Consider the following 21,636-nt stretch of genomic DNA (forward strand, 5'->3'; position numbering starts at 1 on the left):
TGGTGGACTTTATCTATCTATCTATCTATCTATCTATCTATCTATCTATCTATCTATCTATCTATATATATATATATATATATATATATATAGAGGAGGGTTCAAATGCACCCAAATGCACCCTATCCTTTTTCTCCGTTTTCAAAGTCCAAATAGTCAATCCGAACCGTTAGATGCAATCTATATATTAAGATGTGCTTGGAGACCAAATTTTTCATTTTTTGGAATTTCTTTACTATTCATTAAGCCACTTTGAAAAATCGCTGATCCAATGGTCTAGAAAATGTAAAATCAACGATTTTCAAAGTGGCTTAATAAATAATGAAAAAATTCTAAAAAATGTAAAATTTGGTCTCCAAGCACATCTTAATATATAGATCGCATCTAACGGTTTCGATTGACTATTCAGACTTTGGAAACAGAGAAAAATGATTTGAAAGATAGGGTGCATTTAGGTGCACACAAATTTGGGTGCATTTGAACCCTCCTCTCTCTCTCTCTCTCTCTCTCTATATATATATATATATAGAGAGAGAGAGAGAGAGAGATGGGCTATGGTGCATTGCAATGCATAGGTCATGGTGTGCATTGGACCATAAATCACCGATTCAAAGTCCAAATGACCGATCCAAACCGTTCATCTTGTTCTCCATATTAATATGTGCTTGGAGACCAAATTTTATATTTTTTGGAATTTTTTTACTATTTATTAAGCCACTTTGAAAATCGCTGATCCAACGGTGACTGTTTGGAACAGTAAAATCAGAAGCCACCGTTGGATCAGCGATTTTCAAAGTGGCTTAATAAATAGTAAAAAAATTCCAAAAAATATAAAATTTGGTCTCCAAGCACATATTAATATGGAGAACAAGATGAACGGTTTGGATCGGTCATTTGGACTTTGAATCGGTGATTTATGGTCCAATGCACACCATAGCCCATCTCTCTCTCTCTCTCTCTCTCTCTATATATATATATAGGCTAATGTGCTTTCGGTAGCATATGGGCCAAAATACACACGGTCCAAATTTAAAATTTCAAAATTCAGGAAGTCAATCTAAACCGTTCATCTTGTTCTCCATATTAATATGTGCTTGGAGACCAAATTTTACATTTTTCTAATTTTTTTTACTATTTATTAAGCCACTTTGAAAATCATTGATCCAACGGTTTTACTGTTTTGTTAAGCCACCGTTGGATCAGCAATTTTCAAAGTGACTTAATAAATAGTAAAAAAATTCAGAAAAATGTAAAATTTGGTCTCCAAGCACATATTAATATGGACAACAAGATGAACGGTTCAGATTGACTTTTTGAATTTTAAAATTTCAAATTTGGACTGTGTGTATTTCGGCCCATATGTTACCAAAAGCATATTAGCCTCTCTCTCTCTCTCTCTCTCTCTATATATATATATATATATAGAGAGAGAGAGAGAGAGAGATGGGCTATGGTGCATTGCAATGCATGGGCACCCTTGTGCATTGGACTATAAATCACTGATTCAAAGTCCAAATGACCGATCCAAACCGTTCATCTTGTTCTCCATATTAATATGTGCTTGGAGACCAAATTTTATATTTTTTGAATTTTTTTACTATTTATTAAGTCACTTTGAAAATCTGGGTGAACAGTAAAACAGTAAAAATTTCTGGACCATCGGATTGGCGATTTTCAAAGTGGCTTAATAAATAGTAAAACAATTCCAAAAAATGTAAAATTTGGTCTCCAAGCACATATTAATATGAAGAACAAGATGAACGGTTTGGATCGGTCATTTGGACTTTGAATAGGTGATTTATAGTCCAATGCACAAGGGTGTCCATGCATTGCAATGCACCATAGCCCATCTCTCTCTCTCTCTCTCTCTCTCTCTCTCTCTCTATATATATATATATAGAGTAAAGCTAGGGTGTGATGTGCTCACTAAGAAAGTTTGGTGAACATAACTCCAAAAGTATATCGGATCGATGTCAAATACTGAATCCAAACCGTTGAAATCCATGTACTTCATGAGTGATGCTTATACATGCAAAATTTTGAAAGTTTCGAGTTTATTTGCTACACGATCAAGTGGTCAAAGAAATAATAAAAATTAAATATATAAAATAACTTATACATTAACTTATAAAATGTTCATTTCTTTGACCACTTGACCGTGTAGTAAATAAACTAGAAACTTTCAAAATTTTGCATGTATATGCATCACTCATGAAGTACATGGATTTCAACGGTTTGGATTCGGCATTTGACGTCGATCCGATATACTTTTGGAGTTATGCTCACCAAATTTTCTTGGTGAGCACGTCACACCTTAGCTTTACTATATATATATAGTAAGGCTACGCTACTTTGCGAATTAAACGAGCTGTTTTAATTCGCGCTCATATCTCTAGTTTCGAAGTCCAAATAGCCGATCCAAACCGTTAGATGTTTAATCTAACTTAAAATGTGCTTGGAGATCAAATTTTATATATTTTGTAATTTTTTTACTATTTATTAAGATGGTTTGAAAATTGCTGTTTTTTAATGGTGCAGAATTTTAATAAAAACAACGATTTTCAAACCATCGTAATAAATAGTAAAAAAATTCCAAAAAATGTAAAATTTGGTCTCCAAGCACATTTTAATATAGATTAAACATTTAATAGTTTAGATCGGCTATTTGGAGTTCGAAACTAGAGATATGAGCGCGAATTAAAACAACATGTTTAATTCACGAAGTAGCGCAGCCTTACTCTCTCTATATATATACATACTTCCACCCGACTCTTACCGTATCCGTTGACACCTCTAATCTTGTACAAAAAAAATTTAACAGTAATATTATGACTGCTATATAAACTATGATTTACACTAAGGCTTACAAATTATGTTAATGGAGATCCAGCTAAGTTCAGCAAATTGAATATTAAGTCACACAAAATCTAGGTTAAACCATCAAATAAATAGTGGAATGAATAACTTAAATGTGAATATTAATTAAACTACATAAAATAATTAGATAGTCTAACACAAAAGGTCTGTTAAGCCACAAATGTGGCTTACAAGCCATAAAAAGCCGATTTTTTTATTTATATCCAAAAAATAAATTAAATTTAAAAAAATAACCGAACCGGTTGTGGAATTTGAAATCTACCCAAACCGGTTAACCGTTAACCGGACCAAATTTCCGGTTAATGGTTAACCGGACCCTTTAAAAGAGTCCGGTTAACCATTAACCGGAAATTTGGTTTGGGTCCGGTTAATGGTAAACCGGTTCCTAGGTCCGGTTAGCCGTGTACCGGAAAGTTTGTTTTTTTTTTTTTTTTTTTTTATAAACTCATTTTTTTAATAATATATGTATATGTAATATATAATATAATATAATGTATGGAGAGTGTCCGGTTATTCCCATGGACGGTCCGCTTTTTTTTTTTTTTTAGAGATCTTAGTATTTTAATTTTAATTGCAAAACATGTCATGAATTATTAAGACTATCATTTGATATCAGAGCAATTGTAAATTCATATAATATGCAATAATTTTTTTTACGAAATTGATTTTGAGTGGTTAGTATAAATATTTTCTTACAATTAATTTTTTTTTACGAAATTGATTTTGAGTGGTTAGTATAAATATTTTCTTATAATTAATTTTTTTTTACGAAATTGATTTTGAGTGTACAAAAGGCTTTGTATATATATATGTTGCATGAATTGTAATCTTCTACTTTTTCTTGTAAATATGTATATGTATATGTATATGTAATATATGTATATGTATATGTAATATGTATATGTAGATGTATATGTATATGTAATATATAATATATGTATATATAATACAATATATGTATATGTATATATAATATAATATAATACATGTATAATATATGATAACTGATTTTTTTTATTTTTTTATAAACTAATATAACTAATATATGTATATGTATATGTATATATAATATATCTATATGTACAAATATTGTACATATACATATATATACATATAAATATACATATACATATATATACATATACATACATATACATACATATACATACATATACATATCTATACATACATTTACATATCTATACATATATATACATATATATACATATACATATACATATACATATACATATACATATATATACATATACATATACATATACATATACATATACATATACATATACATATACATATATTACATATACATATACATATACATATATTATATAAAAAAAAAAGTTTATAAAAAAAAAAAAATAAACTTTCCGGTACACGGCTAACCGGACCTAGGAACCGGTTAACCATTAACCAGACCCAAACCAAATTTCCGGTTAATGGTTAACCGGATTATTTCAAAGGGTCCGGTTAACCGTTAACCGGAAATTTGGTTTGGGTCCGGTTAACGGTTAACCGGTTTGGGTAGTTTTCAAATTTAGTGACCGGCTCGGTTATTTTTTAAAATTTAATTTATTTTTTGGATATAAATAAAAAAATCGGCATAAAAAGTGAACTGTGAGATTTACAAGGTGAGTTATGCATAAAAGAGATATGACAAATAACCAAATATATACTGACCAGGCCAGGTGATCGATCGAAACCTAAAATTGACAAGTTGAATACTAGAGAGCACAAAAATACAAAAGAAACAAAAAGAGCCAACCTCAACCCCTTTACTTTTTATCCAAGTCTTCACCCAATTATGTGTTAACAATATTTAATTATTTGTTAATGGAAATCATTTTATATAATTGTTAAACAACTACTTATTTATATATAATATTCTGATTTTATAACATCCTTATCGTTAATAATAATTATGTATTTATGAATAAGGCTTAGGTGCTACGAATAATATAAAGCCTTCTGTGTTACGGCATAAAAAACTTATCGTATAAATTTCAAATTTCAATCTAAGAAACTCAGTAAATTTGTTATATAATGAACTTGTAAAATACCAATTTTTACTAGTTTTTGAAACTTTTTAATATTTTCTATGATTTATGAAAGATGAAAAAAATAGCCTAAAATATTGACAATTTTCTTTTATTTTTAAACCAATTTTTTTTTGCCATCTTTCATAAATCATAAAAATTAAAAAAAAAATAGTAAAAATTAGTATTCTACAAGTTCATTATATAATCAATTTACTTAGCTACTAAGATCGAAGTTTGAAATTTATACAATAGATTTTTGAGGTTGTAGCACGGAAGACCTTATTCTATCCATAGCACCTAAGCCTTATTCTTTACTATAAATCACCAGATTCAAAGTCCAAATGACTGATCCAAACCGTTCATCTTGTTCTCCATATTAATATGTGTTTGGAGACGAAATTTTATATTTTTTGGAATTTTTTACTATTTATTAAGCCACATTGGAAATCGCTAATCCAACGGTAACAATAAAATTTGGTCTCCAAGCACATTTTAATATAGATTGAACATATAACGGTTTGTATTTGTTGTTTGAACATCAAATACTAAGATATGATCCCGTAAGCACTTAGGTCAAAGTGCTACAGGTAGCAATTTAGCCATACTATATATATATATATATATATATATATATAGGTAAATGTTATTAATTAATTAATTAATTAACTGAGTGCATATAAGGATGTGGAATTGTGGACACAAGCAATTTTCCAATACTATAATTACTAACACACCCAAGTAAACTATGAGGAAGACATCAATTATTACCTAATTAATTAACTAAACAATGACCAGTCATTTAATATTTTATTTGTGTGGCTTAAGTTCACTTTGTGTGAATTACTTTTCAGTACTTTATGTGCCTTGTATTCAATTTATATGGCTTATTATTTTTACTGGCTTCATTAAACCTAAATTTGAAATCTTCAAACTTAATATCAATTGGTGGCTTAAAATTCACTTTGAGTGTCTTAAATATTTTCTTTCTGTCACTTTATATTTGTCTTAAAAATCACTTTCTTTGGCCCAGCATGCACTTTATATGACATAATATTCAACTGATCATAAGTGCTCCTTCAACTGAATGCAATCAGTAACTTTTAAATTCGCTTTCTGTAGCCTGATTTTTAATTTGCAAGAACCCTTATAACTTAATTCTAACCAATGACTTAAAATTATCTTTATGTGTCTCCTAAATAATAATAATAATAATAACAACAACAAATAATGATGATGATGATGATATTGATAATTAAGGAGGGTTCCAATGTCTTCATTTTTTGTGCATCCATCATGCCTCCATTTTTTAAATATTAGTAATTAAGATTTAAAACTCAAATGTCAAAATAAAACTGTTAGATTTGATCTATATTATTTTCTCTATCTATGTATCAAAGATCACGACATTTCAACTTTGTTTGATTGGTAACAAGAACCTGCAAAAATTAATACATCGTTCTGGACGTTGATTTTTCAACTTATTAATCCCCCAAAAAAAGTGATAAAACGTTTATGTATACGTAGAAAAATAATATAAATCACATTTATTGGATTTATTTTGACATAAAATTTTTACAAATTTTGTTATTAGAAAATTAAAAAGTGGAGACATGATGGAGGCACAAAAAAATGAAGTTATTTGATCCTTCCACTCTATAATTATTATTATGATAATAATAAAAGTTGATATTATTATTACTTTTATACTATTATATTATCTTTATTATGGTTATATTATTATTACTACTACTTTTACTATAACTTTAATTGTTGTTATCATCTTTATTTACTGTTGTTATTATTTAAATTTTATTATTGTTGACAATAGTTTTATTATTATTTATTACTAATTACTATTGTTACTACTTTTATAATAATTATAATTATTTTATTTATTATTGATAATATTACCATTTTATAATTTGATTAGCATGATCATGTGATCATCATTACCACTATAATAATAATAAAAACAACAACAATAGTAAATTATTGCTGTTGTTATTGTTATTGCTTTATGCCTTGTTTAGTAGGTTTCAATTTAAAGATTGGTCTTTTTTAATTCTAAACAGGTGGTTACGTGGCCAAGAAACTGGCCCCAAAAACATTGTCTATGACTCAAGGAACAGCACCCTTGATTATTGCTAGAATTTGATCAATCAAAATTAACTGGAACCCATTTGATGCTGAATGCTGATCCAATAAATATCTTTTTCATTATTTATGTAACAAAGCAGATTTGTCTTTTTTTCTACATTGACATTCTCCCACTACCCATTCTCGTTTAATATTTAACAAAAAAGAAAAAAAAATTATGGGTCAATTTTTTTTTAATAAAGGCTGGAAGAAAAGTACGAGATACCATATATCGTCTATAATTTAAATTATTAAATTAATATTTTCTGTTTGAGAGGTCTAATGTTTTAAATTTGATTAAATAGTTTTAGAAGAGTCCAATTTATTCCACCGAAAAAATAAATTATTGGTCATTTTATAACTACCTATATTGATTATATTGAGAATTTGTCTTTAATTTATTGATTAAAATAATATTTTCTGTGTGAAAAGCCGTATGTTTGAAACTCAATTAGAATACTTCAAAAAAAAAACATACTTTAAAATTAACTTGATCTATCTAAGAAAAATATATGGTTATCTTATTATTTGGATGATCGTTTCAAACATCAAATGAGTTAATGGTTTTGCAGAAGCATATATATACATATAGAGAGAGAGATGGGCTATGGTGCATTGCAATGTATGGAGGGGTTTGTGCATTGGATCAAAAATCTAAAATTTAAAATTCAAATGACCGATCCAAACCGTTCATTTTGTTCTCCATATTAATATGTGCTTGGAGACCAAATTTTACATTTTTATGAATTTGTTTACTATTTATTATGTATTTTACAAAATTGTTGATCCAACGGTGGCTTAACAAAACAGTAAAATCAGCAGCCACCGTTGGATCAACAATTTTGTAAAATACTTAATAAATAGTAAAAAAATTCATAAAAATGTAAAATTTGGTCTCCAAGCACATATTAATATAGAGAACAAGATGAACGGTTTGGATCGACCATTTGGATTTTAAATTTTAGATTTATGGTCCAATGCACAAACCCCTCCATGCATTGCAATGCACCATAGCCCATCTCTCTCTCTATATATTCAAATCGATTTCCTGTTTTTCAGCAGTCTCTTTAATTTTGGCATGTAAAGTTATGAACCAATCATATAACCTCAGGTCTCATGGGGAATCAGATTTCCTGCTCCCTGGGATGCAGGAAATTCTTGCCTCCAAAGTCACTGCGGAGTGGGCCCGGTTATTGTTAAAGGATTTTAGATTAAAATGATTTTGGGTTTAGGGTTAAATGGGGACCCACTCTGCAGTGACTCTGGAGGCAGGAATTTCCTACCCCCAGAGGAGCAGACGATTCGGTTCCGTCTCATGGGATGATAAATTTGAGTACAATTGCATGTTCGAGATCTTTGGAGCACACAATATATTGTTTATTAATTAGCTTTTCGTTTTCAATAGCCTTTTGATTTAATTAATTAATGGAGGGCCCAATTAAATCATGCTTCGTCATGACCAAATCAAATTCAATCTTCCTAGCTATATCTTTCACCTTTTGGTTTTTGTACATTCTCTTAAACTTTAAATTGCATAACAGTCATTAATTAGGTTTGAATAAACTTTTTTTTGGTCCTTAGAATTAATTAAGAAATTAATTTGAAAATAGATATGCCATTTGAAGGACTTAATTAACACAAAAATTCTTAAAAATAGATATGCCATTTGAGAATTTTTCAAAATAGACTCTGTTTTGAAAAATTCTGAAAAAATAGTAAAAAAAAATTCTAAAAAATATAAAATTTGGTCTCCAAGCACATTCTAGTATGGAGAACATATTAAGTTCTTCAGATCAACTATTTGGACATCAAAAATGCAAAAATGACTTATAAGCATATGCTTTCATATGTTTATCGAAGTAGAATAACCAACCTCTACACACATATATATATTAAAATACTTAAAAAAATATTCATTCAGAGTTCAAATATGCACTCTTTTAAAGCACGACTTTCATTATTTGTAACAATTCTATATATTTTTCTTTTATTCTATATATGTATAATTTTTGTGTATCTCAAATTTTGAGTGGTCACTTTCCCATATCTGCTTCTCAATTGTGTTGTTTAGATGCTTGATGCAGTACATTCATTGATGGAATTTATTGAAAATTGTTGTTTTTCAGACAAATTTGGACCATAAAAAACAGGGATATTCAATAAATCTAAAAATATAGTAAAAAATTCCAAAAAATGTAAAATTTGGTCTCCAAACACATATTAATATGGAGAATAAGATGAACGGTTCGGATCGACCGTTAGGATTATATATATATATATATAGAGAGAGAGAGAGAGAGATGGGCTATGGTGCATTGCAATGCATGAACCCCCTTATGCATTGCACTATAATCACGGATTTAAAGTCCAAACGACCGATCTGAACCGTTAGATGTTTAATTCATATTGAAATGTGCTTGGAGACCAAATTTTATATTTTTTGGAATTGTTTTACTATTTATTAAGCATTTTTGAAAATTGCTGTTTTGCTGTGAACAGTAAAAAAAACAGTAAAATTTTCTGGACCATCAGATCAGCGACTTTAAAAATTGCTTAATAAATAGTAAAAAAATTCCAAAAAATGTAAAATTTGGTCCCCAAGCACATATTAATATGAAGAACAAGATGAACGGTTCGGATTGGTCGTTTGGACTTTAAATCCATAATTTATAGTGCAATGCACAAAAGGGTTCATGCATTGCAATGCACCATAGCCCATCTCTCTCTCTCTCTCTCTCTCTATATATATATATATATATATATATATAGAGTACGGCTAATGCGCTTCCTCTAGCATATGGGCCGAAATACTTCCGGTGGAAATTTGAAATTTCAAAATCTAAAAAGTCGATCTGAACCGTTCATCTCCTTCTCCATATTAATATCTGCTTGGAGACCAAATTTTACATTTTTCTGAAATTTTTTACTATTTATTAAGGCACTTTGAAAATTGCTGATCCAACGGTGGCTTAACAAAACAGTAAAACCATTGGATCAGCGATTTTCAAAGTGGCTTAATAAATAGTAAAAAATTTCAGAAAAATGTAAAATTTGGTCTCCAAGCAGATATTAATATGGAGAAGAAGATGAACGGTTCATATCAACTTTTTGGATTTTGAAATTTCAAATTTCCACCGGAAGTATTTCGGCCCATATGCTAGAGGAAGCGCGTTAGCCGTACTCTATATATATATATATATATATATATATATATATATATATACATAGAGATAGGCTAATATGCTTTCGGTAGCATATGGGCCGAAATACTTCCGGTGGAAATTTGAAATTTCAAAATCCAAAAAGTTGATATGAACCGTTCATCTTCTTCTCCATATTAATATGTGCTTGGAGACCAAATTTTATATTTTTCTGAATTTTTTTACTATTTATTAAGTCACTTTGAAAATTGCTGATCCAATGGTGGCTTAATAAAACAATAAAATCGTTGGATCACCGATTTTCAAAGTTACTTAATAAATAGTAAAAAAAAATCAGAAAAATGTAAAATTTGGTCTCCAAGCACATATTAATATGGGGAACAAGATGAACGGTTCAGATCGACTTTTTAGATTTTGAAATTTCAAATTTTGACCGTGTGTATTTCGGCCCATATGCTTCCGAAAGCACATTAGCCTATCTCTTTCTCTCTCTGTATATATATATATATATATATATATATATAGAGTACGGCTAACGCGCTTCCTCTAGCATATGGGCCGAAATGCTTCCGGTGGAAAGTTGAAATTTCAAAATCCAAAAAGTCGATCTGAACCGTTCATCTTCTTCTCCATATTAATATCTGCTTGGAGACCAAATTTTACATTTTTCTGAAATTTTTTACTATTTATTAAGCCATTTTGAAAATCGCTGATCCAACGGTAGCTTCTGATTTTTATTGTTTGGTAAGCCACTGTTGGATCAGCAATTTTCAAAGTGGCTTAATAAATAGTAAAAAATTTCAGAAAAATGTAAAATTTGGTCTCCAAGCAGATATTAATATGGAGAAGAAGATGAACGGTTCAGATCGACTTTTTGGATTTTGAAATTTCAACTTTCCATCGGAAGCATTTCGGCCCATATGCTAGAGGAAGCGCGTTAGCCGTACTCTATATATATATATATATATATAGGGTCTGTCTAAATTGCTGCTGGCAGCATTTCGGCAGAGGTGCTGCCGGGGCTATATTTAGCCGTGTGATGTCCAAACAACAAATCCAAACCATTAGATGTTTAATCTATATTATAATCTACTTGGAGACCAAATTTTACATTTTTTTGAATTTTTTTACTATATATTAAGCTGGTTTGAAAACCGCTGATTTCAGTAAATTTCTGCAGCATTGAAATCAGCGGTTTTCAAACCAGCTTAATATATAGTAAAAAAATTCCAAAAAATGTAAAATTTGGTCTCCAAGTAGATTATAATATAGATTAAACATCTAACGGTTTAGATTTGTCGTTTGAACATCAAAAAATAGAAAAAACAGTGGCAGCACCGCCGGCAGAAATGCTGCCGGCAGCAAATTAGCCACAGCCTATATATATATATATATATAGAGTAAGGCTTGGGTGCTATGGATAGCATAGAGGCCTCTATGCTACGGCTCAATATTCGAGTTTTCAAAATCCAAACGGTCGATCCGAACCGCTCATCTTATTCTCCATATTAATATCTGCTTGGAGACCAAATTTTATAATTTTCTGAATTTTTTTACTATTTATTAAGCCACTTTGAAAATCGCTGATCCAACGGTTTTACTGTTTTGTTAAGCCACCGTTGGATCAGCGATTTTCAAAGTGGCTTAATAAATAGTAAAAAAATTCAGAAAAATGTAAAATTTGGTCTCCAAGCACATATTAATATGTAGAACAAGATGAACGGTTCAGATCGACTTTTTGGATTTTGAAATTTCAAATTTGAACCGGTAGCACTTCGGCCCATATGCTATCAGAAGCACATTAGCCTATCTATATATATATATATATATTTTTTTTTCCTTATCAGATGTAGCATAGAAATGAACTTTGCTTGCTATGTATGCATGGATATTTTAAAATAATGTTTAGAGGTTTATGGTTTTTTTTTTATTTGTTTGGATTATGATGAATAGTATTGCTTTTTCCCTTATCAGATGTAGCATAGGAATGAACTTTGCTTGCTATGTATCAATGTATGCATGGGTTTTTTTTTTTTTTAAATAATGTTTAGAGGTTGATGTTGCTTTCATTTAAGTGTTTTTTAGTTGGTGAATGTTTTGTCGTTAAATCATGCCAATTGTTCACGCCAATTGTTTGTTATACCTTCACATCAATCAGTTCCATTTTGCACAGTGGTGGGTGGTTGCATAAATGTCTGTTGGCTTATAGACTATAGTAGTGGTACATTAGTACTAACTTAATACTATAATAATTAAAAAGGTAAAATATATTTATATGTACTTCTTCAAAAGTAAATACTATCATGCATTACCCTACCAAACATAAAAGAAATATGTGGTGGATCCCTACAATAATTTTTTTGTGGACCATGTCATGAATTTAATGTTTGAAAGCCTGATATATAACATGAGGAGCGATCAAGTTATAACAATTTTTGAGTTACAACAAGTTACAATAACTATTTTTTACATTTTTAAAGTTCAAATCATCAATTCAAACCGTTAGATGTGATCTCCATAATAAAATGTGTTTCCAGATCAAATTTTACATTTTTTGAAATTTTTTTACTATTTATTAAGATGGGTACAAAATTCAATGGTCTGAATTTGACTAGTTTTTGTACCAATCTTAATAAATAGTAAAAAAATTCCAAAAAATGTAAAATTTGATCTGGAAGCACATTTTATTATGGAGATCACATCTAACGGTTTGAATCGACGATTTAAACTTTGAAAATATAAAAAATAGTTGTTGTAACTTGTTATAACTCAAAAATTATTGTAACTTAATCCCTCATGTAACATATCAGTTTGCAATACAGCACCAAGCCACCAACCATGTTTTTAGGGGGAATAAGATTTGTGTACCCAATATGTAAACAATAAGACACAGCACTTTGTCAATCGAATTGAAGCCTACGGGCATGTTTCCTTAAAAAAAAAATAATAATACAACATAATTATCAAACAAAATAACTTAATTGTGCAGGTTTTGTATTCTTGTATGCTGCCCCTCCACGGTCACCTTTTCTAAAAGAGAAAATAAAGGAATCATCCTTTTGATTTTTTATGTACGGATACATTAACAATTCTACAGAAAATATATAGCAAATGCTCATAGAGACACCTTGCTAAAATAAGCATTTGTATCAGCATGGTTTAATTGGTACGTAGGTGATAATATATAGGGATAAATTAATATTTGGACCCAAACCTGGAATAGCGTTCGATTCATATTAAACGAGTTTGATCTAGGACCTCGCTCGCTCACCAGCTCACGAACTAGCATGATTAGGTATGAATTTGTATGCATTTTATGCTATATAGCTCAGTTTAGTTCTCAAAAGGTCCGTAAAATTTATTTTCTTATTAAAACAAAGTCTAGTCAGACCTAACTCGATCGCCAGCTCAATCTAGATCGTGAGCTAGCTCATGAGGATTATGATCTGAGATTTTAGTTCGATCTAGCTTACTCGGTTACCAAATGAGTCAATTACGGGCTAAATCCAGCTCGTTGTCACCGGACCCCTAACTGTAAGAGATTCGTTATACAAAAAAGTGTGTTGCTACACTAATTATACCGCATGGTAATAAAAAAGGTAGTGGATGAAGGCAATGGATGACATCCGTTACGGCAACAAATGTATCTGCATAATTATTATCTGTTAATTAAACTAATTTTTAATTTATATTTATACATATACAGAGTAAATATTAATAAATAAGGTAAAATAATATGAATATGGATATAATTAATTAGTAGGATGGGAATCAAATTTTTAAGACAAGATCACATGATTTTATAATTAAATATTAAATTACTTTTACGATTGTCTCTGTCTAGCACTACGTTAACGTTGCTCTGTCACTGAAAAGAATACAATTAACATGAAATTAAATAAGAGAAGAAAGACGTACACTAATTAATTAAGAATGTATATATAGTGCACAATTAATCAAGGTGATCATCAGGTCGTTGATAATTACTAGTACGTGATGAGTCTGTCGGTATTAATCGACAAAAGTACTATTAAGACAGTGGACATGCATGTCATGCCAATGATCCATCTAATTAATAATAGAAATTAATCCTGACACTACGTTACAACTTACAACTAGTGATCAGACGTACATATATACTACTGAACTATCAAGAGATCACATATAGAAGTTTCTGCGTGCATGGAAAGTTGCATGTTTAATTTTATATGAATATTAAATAGTTGAATGAATATTTGATGTTCAACCTCTTCAAAATATATGCTTAATTAACTTACTATACTAACACACTTTATCATTATTTTTTATGTTTATATCACTTTATAATTTTTTTTATAAAATTTGTTTTTTATCACTTATTAGCTATTCCAACATTTATCATTTTGAATTTTTGATGGTTTTATTCTTAACAGAAACTCAAACCTTGTTTTTTTTTTCTCACTTCATCATTTTGATATTTAATTTTCTTCTTCACAGAAAATCAAATCTTTCTTTTTATCACCTTAATCATTTTGATGTTTTCTTCTTAACAGAAACTCAAATCTTGCTTTTTATCACTTAATCATTTTGATGTTTCATTTTCTTCTTAACAGTGACTCAAATCTTGCTTTTTTATCACTTCATCATTTTGATGTTATTCTTTTTAACAGAAACTCAAATCTTGTTTTTTATCACTTCATAATTTTGATGTTTTTCTTCTTAACAGAGACTCGAATATTTTTTTTTTATCACTTCATAACTTTGGTGTTTTTCTTCTTAACAGAGACTTAAATCTTGCTTTTTATTACTTCATCATTTTGATGTTTTTCTTTTTTAAAGAGACTCAAATCTTGTTTTTTTTTTATCACCTATCATTTTGATGTTTTTCTTATTAACAGAGACTCAAAAAAATTGATTTTTCTGTGAAGGTTTTGGTTTGATATCCTATCTGTAAGAAACATTTCTTATAATATTTATATATATATATATATATATATATATATATAGGAGATAGGCTAATGTGCTTCCATAAGCACTTGGCCCGAAGTGCTGCCACCCCGTTTTCGATTTTTCAAAATCCAAACAGTCGATCCGAACCGTTCATCTTGTTCTCCATATTAATATCTGCTTGGAGACCAAATTTTACATTTTTTGGAATTTTTTTGCTATTTATTAAGCCACTTTGAAAATCGCTGATCCAACGGTGAACCCCTGATTTTACTGTTTGGCAAGCCACCGTTGGATCAGTGATTTTCAAAGTGGCTTAATAAATAGCAAAAAAATTCCAAAAAATATAAAATTTGGTCTCCAAGCAGATATTAATATGGAGAACAAGATGAACGGTTCGGATCGACTGTTTGGATTTTGAAAAATCAAAAACGGGGTGGCAGCACTTCGAGCCAAGTGCTTATGGAAGCACATTAGCCTATCTCTATATATAGTATGACTAATATGCTTTCAGTAGCACTTCGACCAAAGTGCTACCGGTTCAAATTTCAAATTTCAAAATCCAAATAGCTGATCCAAACCGTTTATCTTGTTCTCCATATTAATATGTGCTTGGAGACCAATTTTTACATTTTTCTGAATTTTTTTACTATTTATTAAGCCACTTTGAAAATTGCTGATCCAACGGTGGCTTAACAAAACAGTAAAATCAGAAGCCACCGTTGGATCAGCGATTTTCAAAGTGGCTTAATAAATAGTAAACAAATTCAGAAAAATATAAAATTTTGTCTCCAAGCACATATTAATACGGAGAACAAGATGAACGGTTTGGATCGGCTATTTAGATTTTGAAATTTAAAATTTGGACCGGTAGCACTTCGGCCGAAGTGCTACCAAAAGCATATTAGTCACACTCTATCTCTCTCTCTCTCTCTGTATAGGGTGGTTAATATCAAAACATTTGTTCCGGAGTCATGGAACAAACACTTCAGTTTTACATTTTCAAAATTCAAACAGTCGATCTAAACCGTTGAACATTCAATCTATAATAAAATGTGCTTGGAGTTCAAATTTTACATTTTTTTAAAACTTTTTTATGATTTATTAAGCTAGTTTTAAAATAGCTATTTTCAATGATCCATAAATTTTTCACTGTTAGTAATATCAATGATTTTAAAATTGCCTTAGTAAATAGTAAAAAGATTTCAAAAAATGAAAATTTTGTTCTCCAAGCACATTTTAATATAGGGATCACATCTAACGGTTTGGATCGCCTGTTTGAACTTTAAAAATAAAAATAAAAACCAATTGGTTGCACATGACTTGGGAACAAACGTTTTGATATTGGCCAACCTCTGTATATATTTGAGTAAGGCTACGGTGCTATGGGTTGCATAGAGGACTATGGTGCTACGGCTCAATATTTGAGTTTTCAAAATCCTAACGGTCGATCCAAACTGTTCATCTTGTTCTCCATATTAATATGTGTTTGGAGACCAAAATTTATATTTTTTGGAAATTTTTTACTATTTTTTATATAGGTAGAAAATCAAATATCTGAATGGTGCAGAATTTTTTAGATCAAGTGATTTTCTACCTAACTAAAAAAATAGTAAAAAATTTTCAAAAAATGTAAAATCTGGTCTCCAAACACATATTAATATGGAGAACAACAACAACAAGGTAGACACTTTTTGCTAGAGAAAGAACGCATTTATGACGGTACTCCATCGAGAATAAAAAAAACACGTTTATGACGGTACTCCGTCGCGAAAAGTCACTTTTTACTCTCGCGAAAAGTGTCAGTCTTTTGTAGCAAGATGAACTGTTCGGATCGACCATTAGAATTTTGAAAACTCGAATATTGAGCCGTAGCACCGTAGCCCTCTATGCAACCCATAGCACCATAGCCTTACTCTCTCTACACACACACACACACACACATAGAGAGAGAGAGTTGAGCATGTTTATAAAACACATAGACACACCAAGTTCACCAAGTTCACTCATTAGATGTGATCCATATATTATAAAATGTGCTTGGAGACCAAATTTTACACTTTTTTGTTTGTTATTTTTTTAGAATTTTTAAAAATCACTATTTTTCTATAGTCCAAAAATTTCTGAAAAACAACACTTTTCAAAAATTCTAAAAAAGTAGTAAAAAAATTTCAAAAAAAATATAAAATTTGGTCTTCAAGTATATTTTAATATAGAGAACATGTTAAGCCCTTTAGATCGACTGTTTAAATTTAGAATCTAACGATTTATAGTCCAATGTACAAAAAGATATATACGTTACAATGCACCATAGCCCAACACTATCTATCTATCGATATATCTATCTATACATAGTTGATAGTACCTTTGGATTTGGATTTGATTATCAATATATAATAGAGTTGGACCTAATTAAGATTCAATGGGTTAAGAGTTCAAATTACATTAGAACGGACTTGTGTAATTTCGTTCATGATTTGATTAGAGTTTGTTTGGTTGAATTTAATTTAAGGTACATTTAAGACAACAACAGATTGTTAGAATTTATTTTATCAACAATCACAGATCTTGGGCTTGATTTTCACTGTAAGTGATAGTTGGGCCTAATTAAGATTCAATAAAATATACAGTTACACCTCAATTTTTTTACTTAACAAGAATTAGACCATCAAAAGTTACCCTAAAATTTGTCAAAAAGGAAAAAGTAACCAATGTCGATCACATTTTGAAATATTCTGAAAATATCATTACTAAAAAGAATATTTCATAAATAATAAAAGAATGGAAAGATAAAGCCATTCACATCTCTGTAATAGAACTAACATATACATAATTATTAATATTAAAAAAATATGCTATCATATTTTAAAAGAATAATAAAATAGGAAAAAATAATATAATCCTACATTCTCTCACTGGACTTCTCCATTTCTCCCCCAATTCAGCCTCTCTTGTCACTGGACATCACCATTCAACACCACCTCACTTTACACATTACTAGTAGAAGCTTCACCGGCCTCGCCGGCCTCTCCGACCCCACCGCCACCCCCTTCCGGTCTTATTTCCTCCAGTTGCCTCAACACATCCTGCGCCTCTGGCCTAGCCACCGGTGCGGGGTCCACACAATGCAAAGCCAACTTCAGAGTATTCAACAACTCGTCTCCTGTCAAGTCGGCATCGGCCTCCCTCATGAGCTCTGAATCAAACACCTCATTCGTCCACTCTTCTTTCACTATGGAAGCAACCCATTTCGGCAAATCAACACCATTGTTTGTAACTGAGTCGGCTGGTGACTTGCCAGTAAGGAGCTCTAGTATAACGACCCCAAGGCTATACACATCAGACTTCGTGTTGGCTTTCTTGTGCTTGGAGAGCTCAGGTGCCCGGTAGCCCAAAGCACCCACTGCAGCAAGGGCCGCAGAATTGGCAGCTGCAGACATGAGACGAGGGAGGCCGAAATCAGCGATTTTGGGGGAGAGGGACTCATCAAGGAGGATGTTGGTGCTTGTCAGGTTGCCATGGACGGAGTTCACGGAGTCGTGGAGGTAAACCAGCCCGCGTGCTGTTCCCTTCGCTATGTTCATGCGTGTCGGCCAATCGATTGATGTTTCGGGTGTTCGTGCTGAGATATAAAAATAAATAAAAATAAATAACAAGTTCATAAACCCTATATAACTTCACATGCTTGAATCAAACTTTGTATAATAAAATCAATCAAAGGATTACAAAATTTTAGGTGACCATGTTCTAAATCAAATATAAACAATCAGATTTTGGAAATTTCAATTGCAAATATGGTACCATTTTACCTATATAAATTTCAATTGCAAATATGGTTCTAAATCAAATATAAACAATCAGATTTTGGAAATTTCAATTGCAAATATGGTACCATTTACCTATATAAACTTATCAATAATCGTGCTAAACTAAATTGGGTATTATTAACCAAATCATAGTAACCAATTAATAAACTATGTTAAAGAAAAGATGTTCCCATCAGACATTTGATTTGATTTAGAAAAGGCACATTTTGTAATCAAAGGATTACAAACAAAGGGTATTTTGGAAATTCAATTAAAAACATGGTACCATTTTACCTATCTAAACTTATCAGTAATCCAGGTAAACTCAATTGCATATTATTAACCAAATCATAGTAACCAACAACCAATAAACTATGTTAAAAGAAAGATATGTATATCAAAATCAGATCAAGAAATTAAGAGAAAAAATTAACAAAACTAACCATGTAGAAAAGCAGCCAGGCTCCCCTTAGGCAAATAATCAAAGACCAACAATTTCTCGCCTTTCGGCCCGAGATAATACGCCCTCAAGGCCAACAAATTCTCATGCCGTATTTTCCCGAGTGCAGCAACCTCTGCCTCGAATTCCTTCGGCCCCTTTGTTATCTTTTCCCGCAACCGTTTTACTGCAACCTGAGTTCCATCCTCTAGAGTTGCTCTGTATACTGTGCCATAAGTGCTCTTCCCCATAATCTCAGCAGTTGCACACAACAAGTCATCGGCTGTAAATGCTAATGGCCCGTCAAAATGCACCAATTTACCGCCCAAATCGCCCCCACCAGACTCGGTTTCGGGCACTGGGCTGGGTTTCTCCCCCCGACCCAACCCGGTTGCCGCCGCCTGTTTACTCTTGGGACTCACACTGTTGCTACTTCTCTTCCTTATTAAACAACAAAGAAGAATGCAACAAAAGAGAAGTAACAATCCGATAGCGCAACCCGTTATGATTAGAATTAAGTCTCTTGTGCTTAGCTTTTTCTTATTGGTTTGAGAGGGAACTGGAGAAAATGGAGACGGAACTGGAGAAGGGGAGAGAGCAGGGCAAGGAACCGAAGGCGTGTAACCGCAAAGTTGTATGTTGCCTCTAAAAGAACTCGAATTGAATTTCTGGGCTAGTAAAACCGGCACTTGACCCGATAAATTGTTGTTTGATACATTGAAGGAAACGAGATTTGTTAGGTTAACAAGAGAAATTGGAATCGACCCATTGAGGCTATTCTCTGATAAATCCAGCCGGGTCAAGGTGGGTATGTTACCAATAGAATCTGGTATACCACCGTAAAATTTGTTTCCTTTTAGTGAGAGAATGGAGAGATTTTTTAGGCCATCTATGGATTCAGGGATTTGGGTTTCAATTTTGTTTCTTTCGAAGTTAAGTACTACCAAAGAGGAGAGATTTGATAAAGAAGAGGGAAGATCTCCTGTTAAGGAGTTACCAGAAAAATCAAGGGTTTCAATTACATGAAGTGATCCGATTGCTGTCGGTATATTTCCATTTAACCGATTATTTGCAAGAGTTACTTCTTTAAGGCTACTAGAAGCTGCTACACTATCAGGTATGGAACCAGAGAGGCTGTTATTTGGTAGAAAGAGGAAAACAATTGATCGGGACATGAACACCGAACCGGGTATCTCATCTGACAAGTTATTAAACCCGAGATTGAGCCGATATAATCGGGTAGAATTAGCAATTGAAGAGGGAATAGAACCAATTAGAGAATTATTACTCAAATCAAGAGCTTGGAGATTGACACAGTTACCGATTGATGGCGGGATGGAACCCGAGAACCGGTTGTTGAACAGGTACAGGCCTCGCAAGTCGGGGAGAAACCCGATAGAGGAAGGAATGGCACCCGTTATGAAGTTGTCGTGCAGACTAAGCCGGCGCAAGTTGGTAAGCTGACCGATCTTCTCTGTGAGACTGCCACCTAGGCCTCGCCACGGCAGGCTGATGGAAATGACCTTCCCTTTCACGCATTTAATGCCGTACCATTCACCAGAACATGCACCGAGACCGGTACCATTCCAGCTACGGAGCACGCCGTGTGTGTCGGTAAGTTCATGCTTGAGTGCTTCCAGGCCTTGGTAGTCGGCTTGAGAGATTATTACACCATCCGGCGGCTGCGCTAGCGCTGACGTGGCGAGGTAGAGAAAAACAATGAATGTGTACAAGAAAGGCTGGATGCATTGGGTTCGTTTGGGTTTTTGGGGTTCATTCATGCTGAAGAAATACAAGCAGAGGGGGGGTTTTAGAAACCTATATAAGCAAGAGAGAAACAGATGTTTTTAGAGGTAGAAAAGGGGAAAGGAAAGGTGAGCTGAGAGAAATAAAGTGCTTCGAGGGAGAAAGAGATGATGATGTGTGTTTTGAGAAAGGACAGAAAGAGCTTTGAAAGGGTTTATGTTGGGTTTAGAGAGAGAGAGAGAGAACAGAGAGTATAGTAACGGCTAGTGACTAGCTAGAGCAGAGAAGCAGGTAGTACTGGGTGAGAGACACGAGGGACGGAGCGCAGCGCAGTGTTGCTTAACGGCTACTTTTGAACGGGAAGATGTATTTGTTATTCCTTTACACCCTATTTTTATACGACTATCTACGGAGTATTCAGTGGTGGCTGTGGCGCTCAGTTATAGACTTATAGTGAATGGTCAATTTGTACAAGGCCGTTTGGTATA

The 21,636-nt window shown here is 31.9% G+C and overlaps 1 protein-coding gene across 1 annotated transcript; it reads right to left on the reverse strand.

The window, feature by feature from the left end:
- Window positions 1-17,880: 17,880 nt before the first annotated feature.
- Window positions 17,881-21,467, reverse strand: LOC144574870 (putative leucine-rich repeat receptor-like protein kinase IMK3). The gene is made up of 2 exons (XM_078324957.1): window positions 19,407-21,467; window positions 17,881-18,779 (listed from the first exon to the last, which is right to left on the reverse strand). The coding sequence occupies exons 1-2, from the start codon at window positions 21,181-21,183 to the stop codon at window positions 18,145-18,147; spliced, it is 2,412 nt and encodes an 803-aa protein (XP_078181083.1). The 5' UTR covers window positions 21,184-21,467; the 3' UTR covers window positions 17,881-18,144.
- Between the last annotated feature and the right edge of the window lie 169 nt (window positions 21,468-21,636).

This window comes from Carex rostrata, chromosome 23 (genome assembly GCF_964058835.1).
Source record: "Carex rostrata chromosome 23, lpCarRost1.2, whole genome shotgun sequence".
Taxonomy (NCBI): Eukaryota; Viridiplantae; Streptophyta; class Magnoliopsida; order Poales; family Cyperaceae; genus Carex; species Carex rostrata.

Excerpts from the sequence above, each read along its gene's own strand:
- LOC144574870 (XM_078324957.1), bottom strand. The coding sequence starts at position 21,183 with ATGAATGAACCCCAAAAACCCAAACGAACCCAATGCATCCAGCCTTTC. Across the intron at positions 18,780-19,406 it reads CCTGGCTGCTTTTCTACATG|CACGAACACCCGAAACATCA; the intron begins GTTAGTTTTGTT and ends TTTATATCTCAG.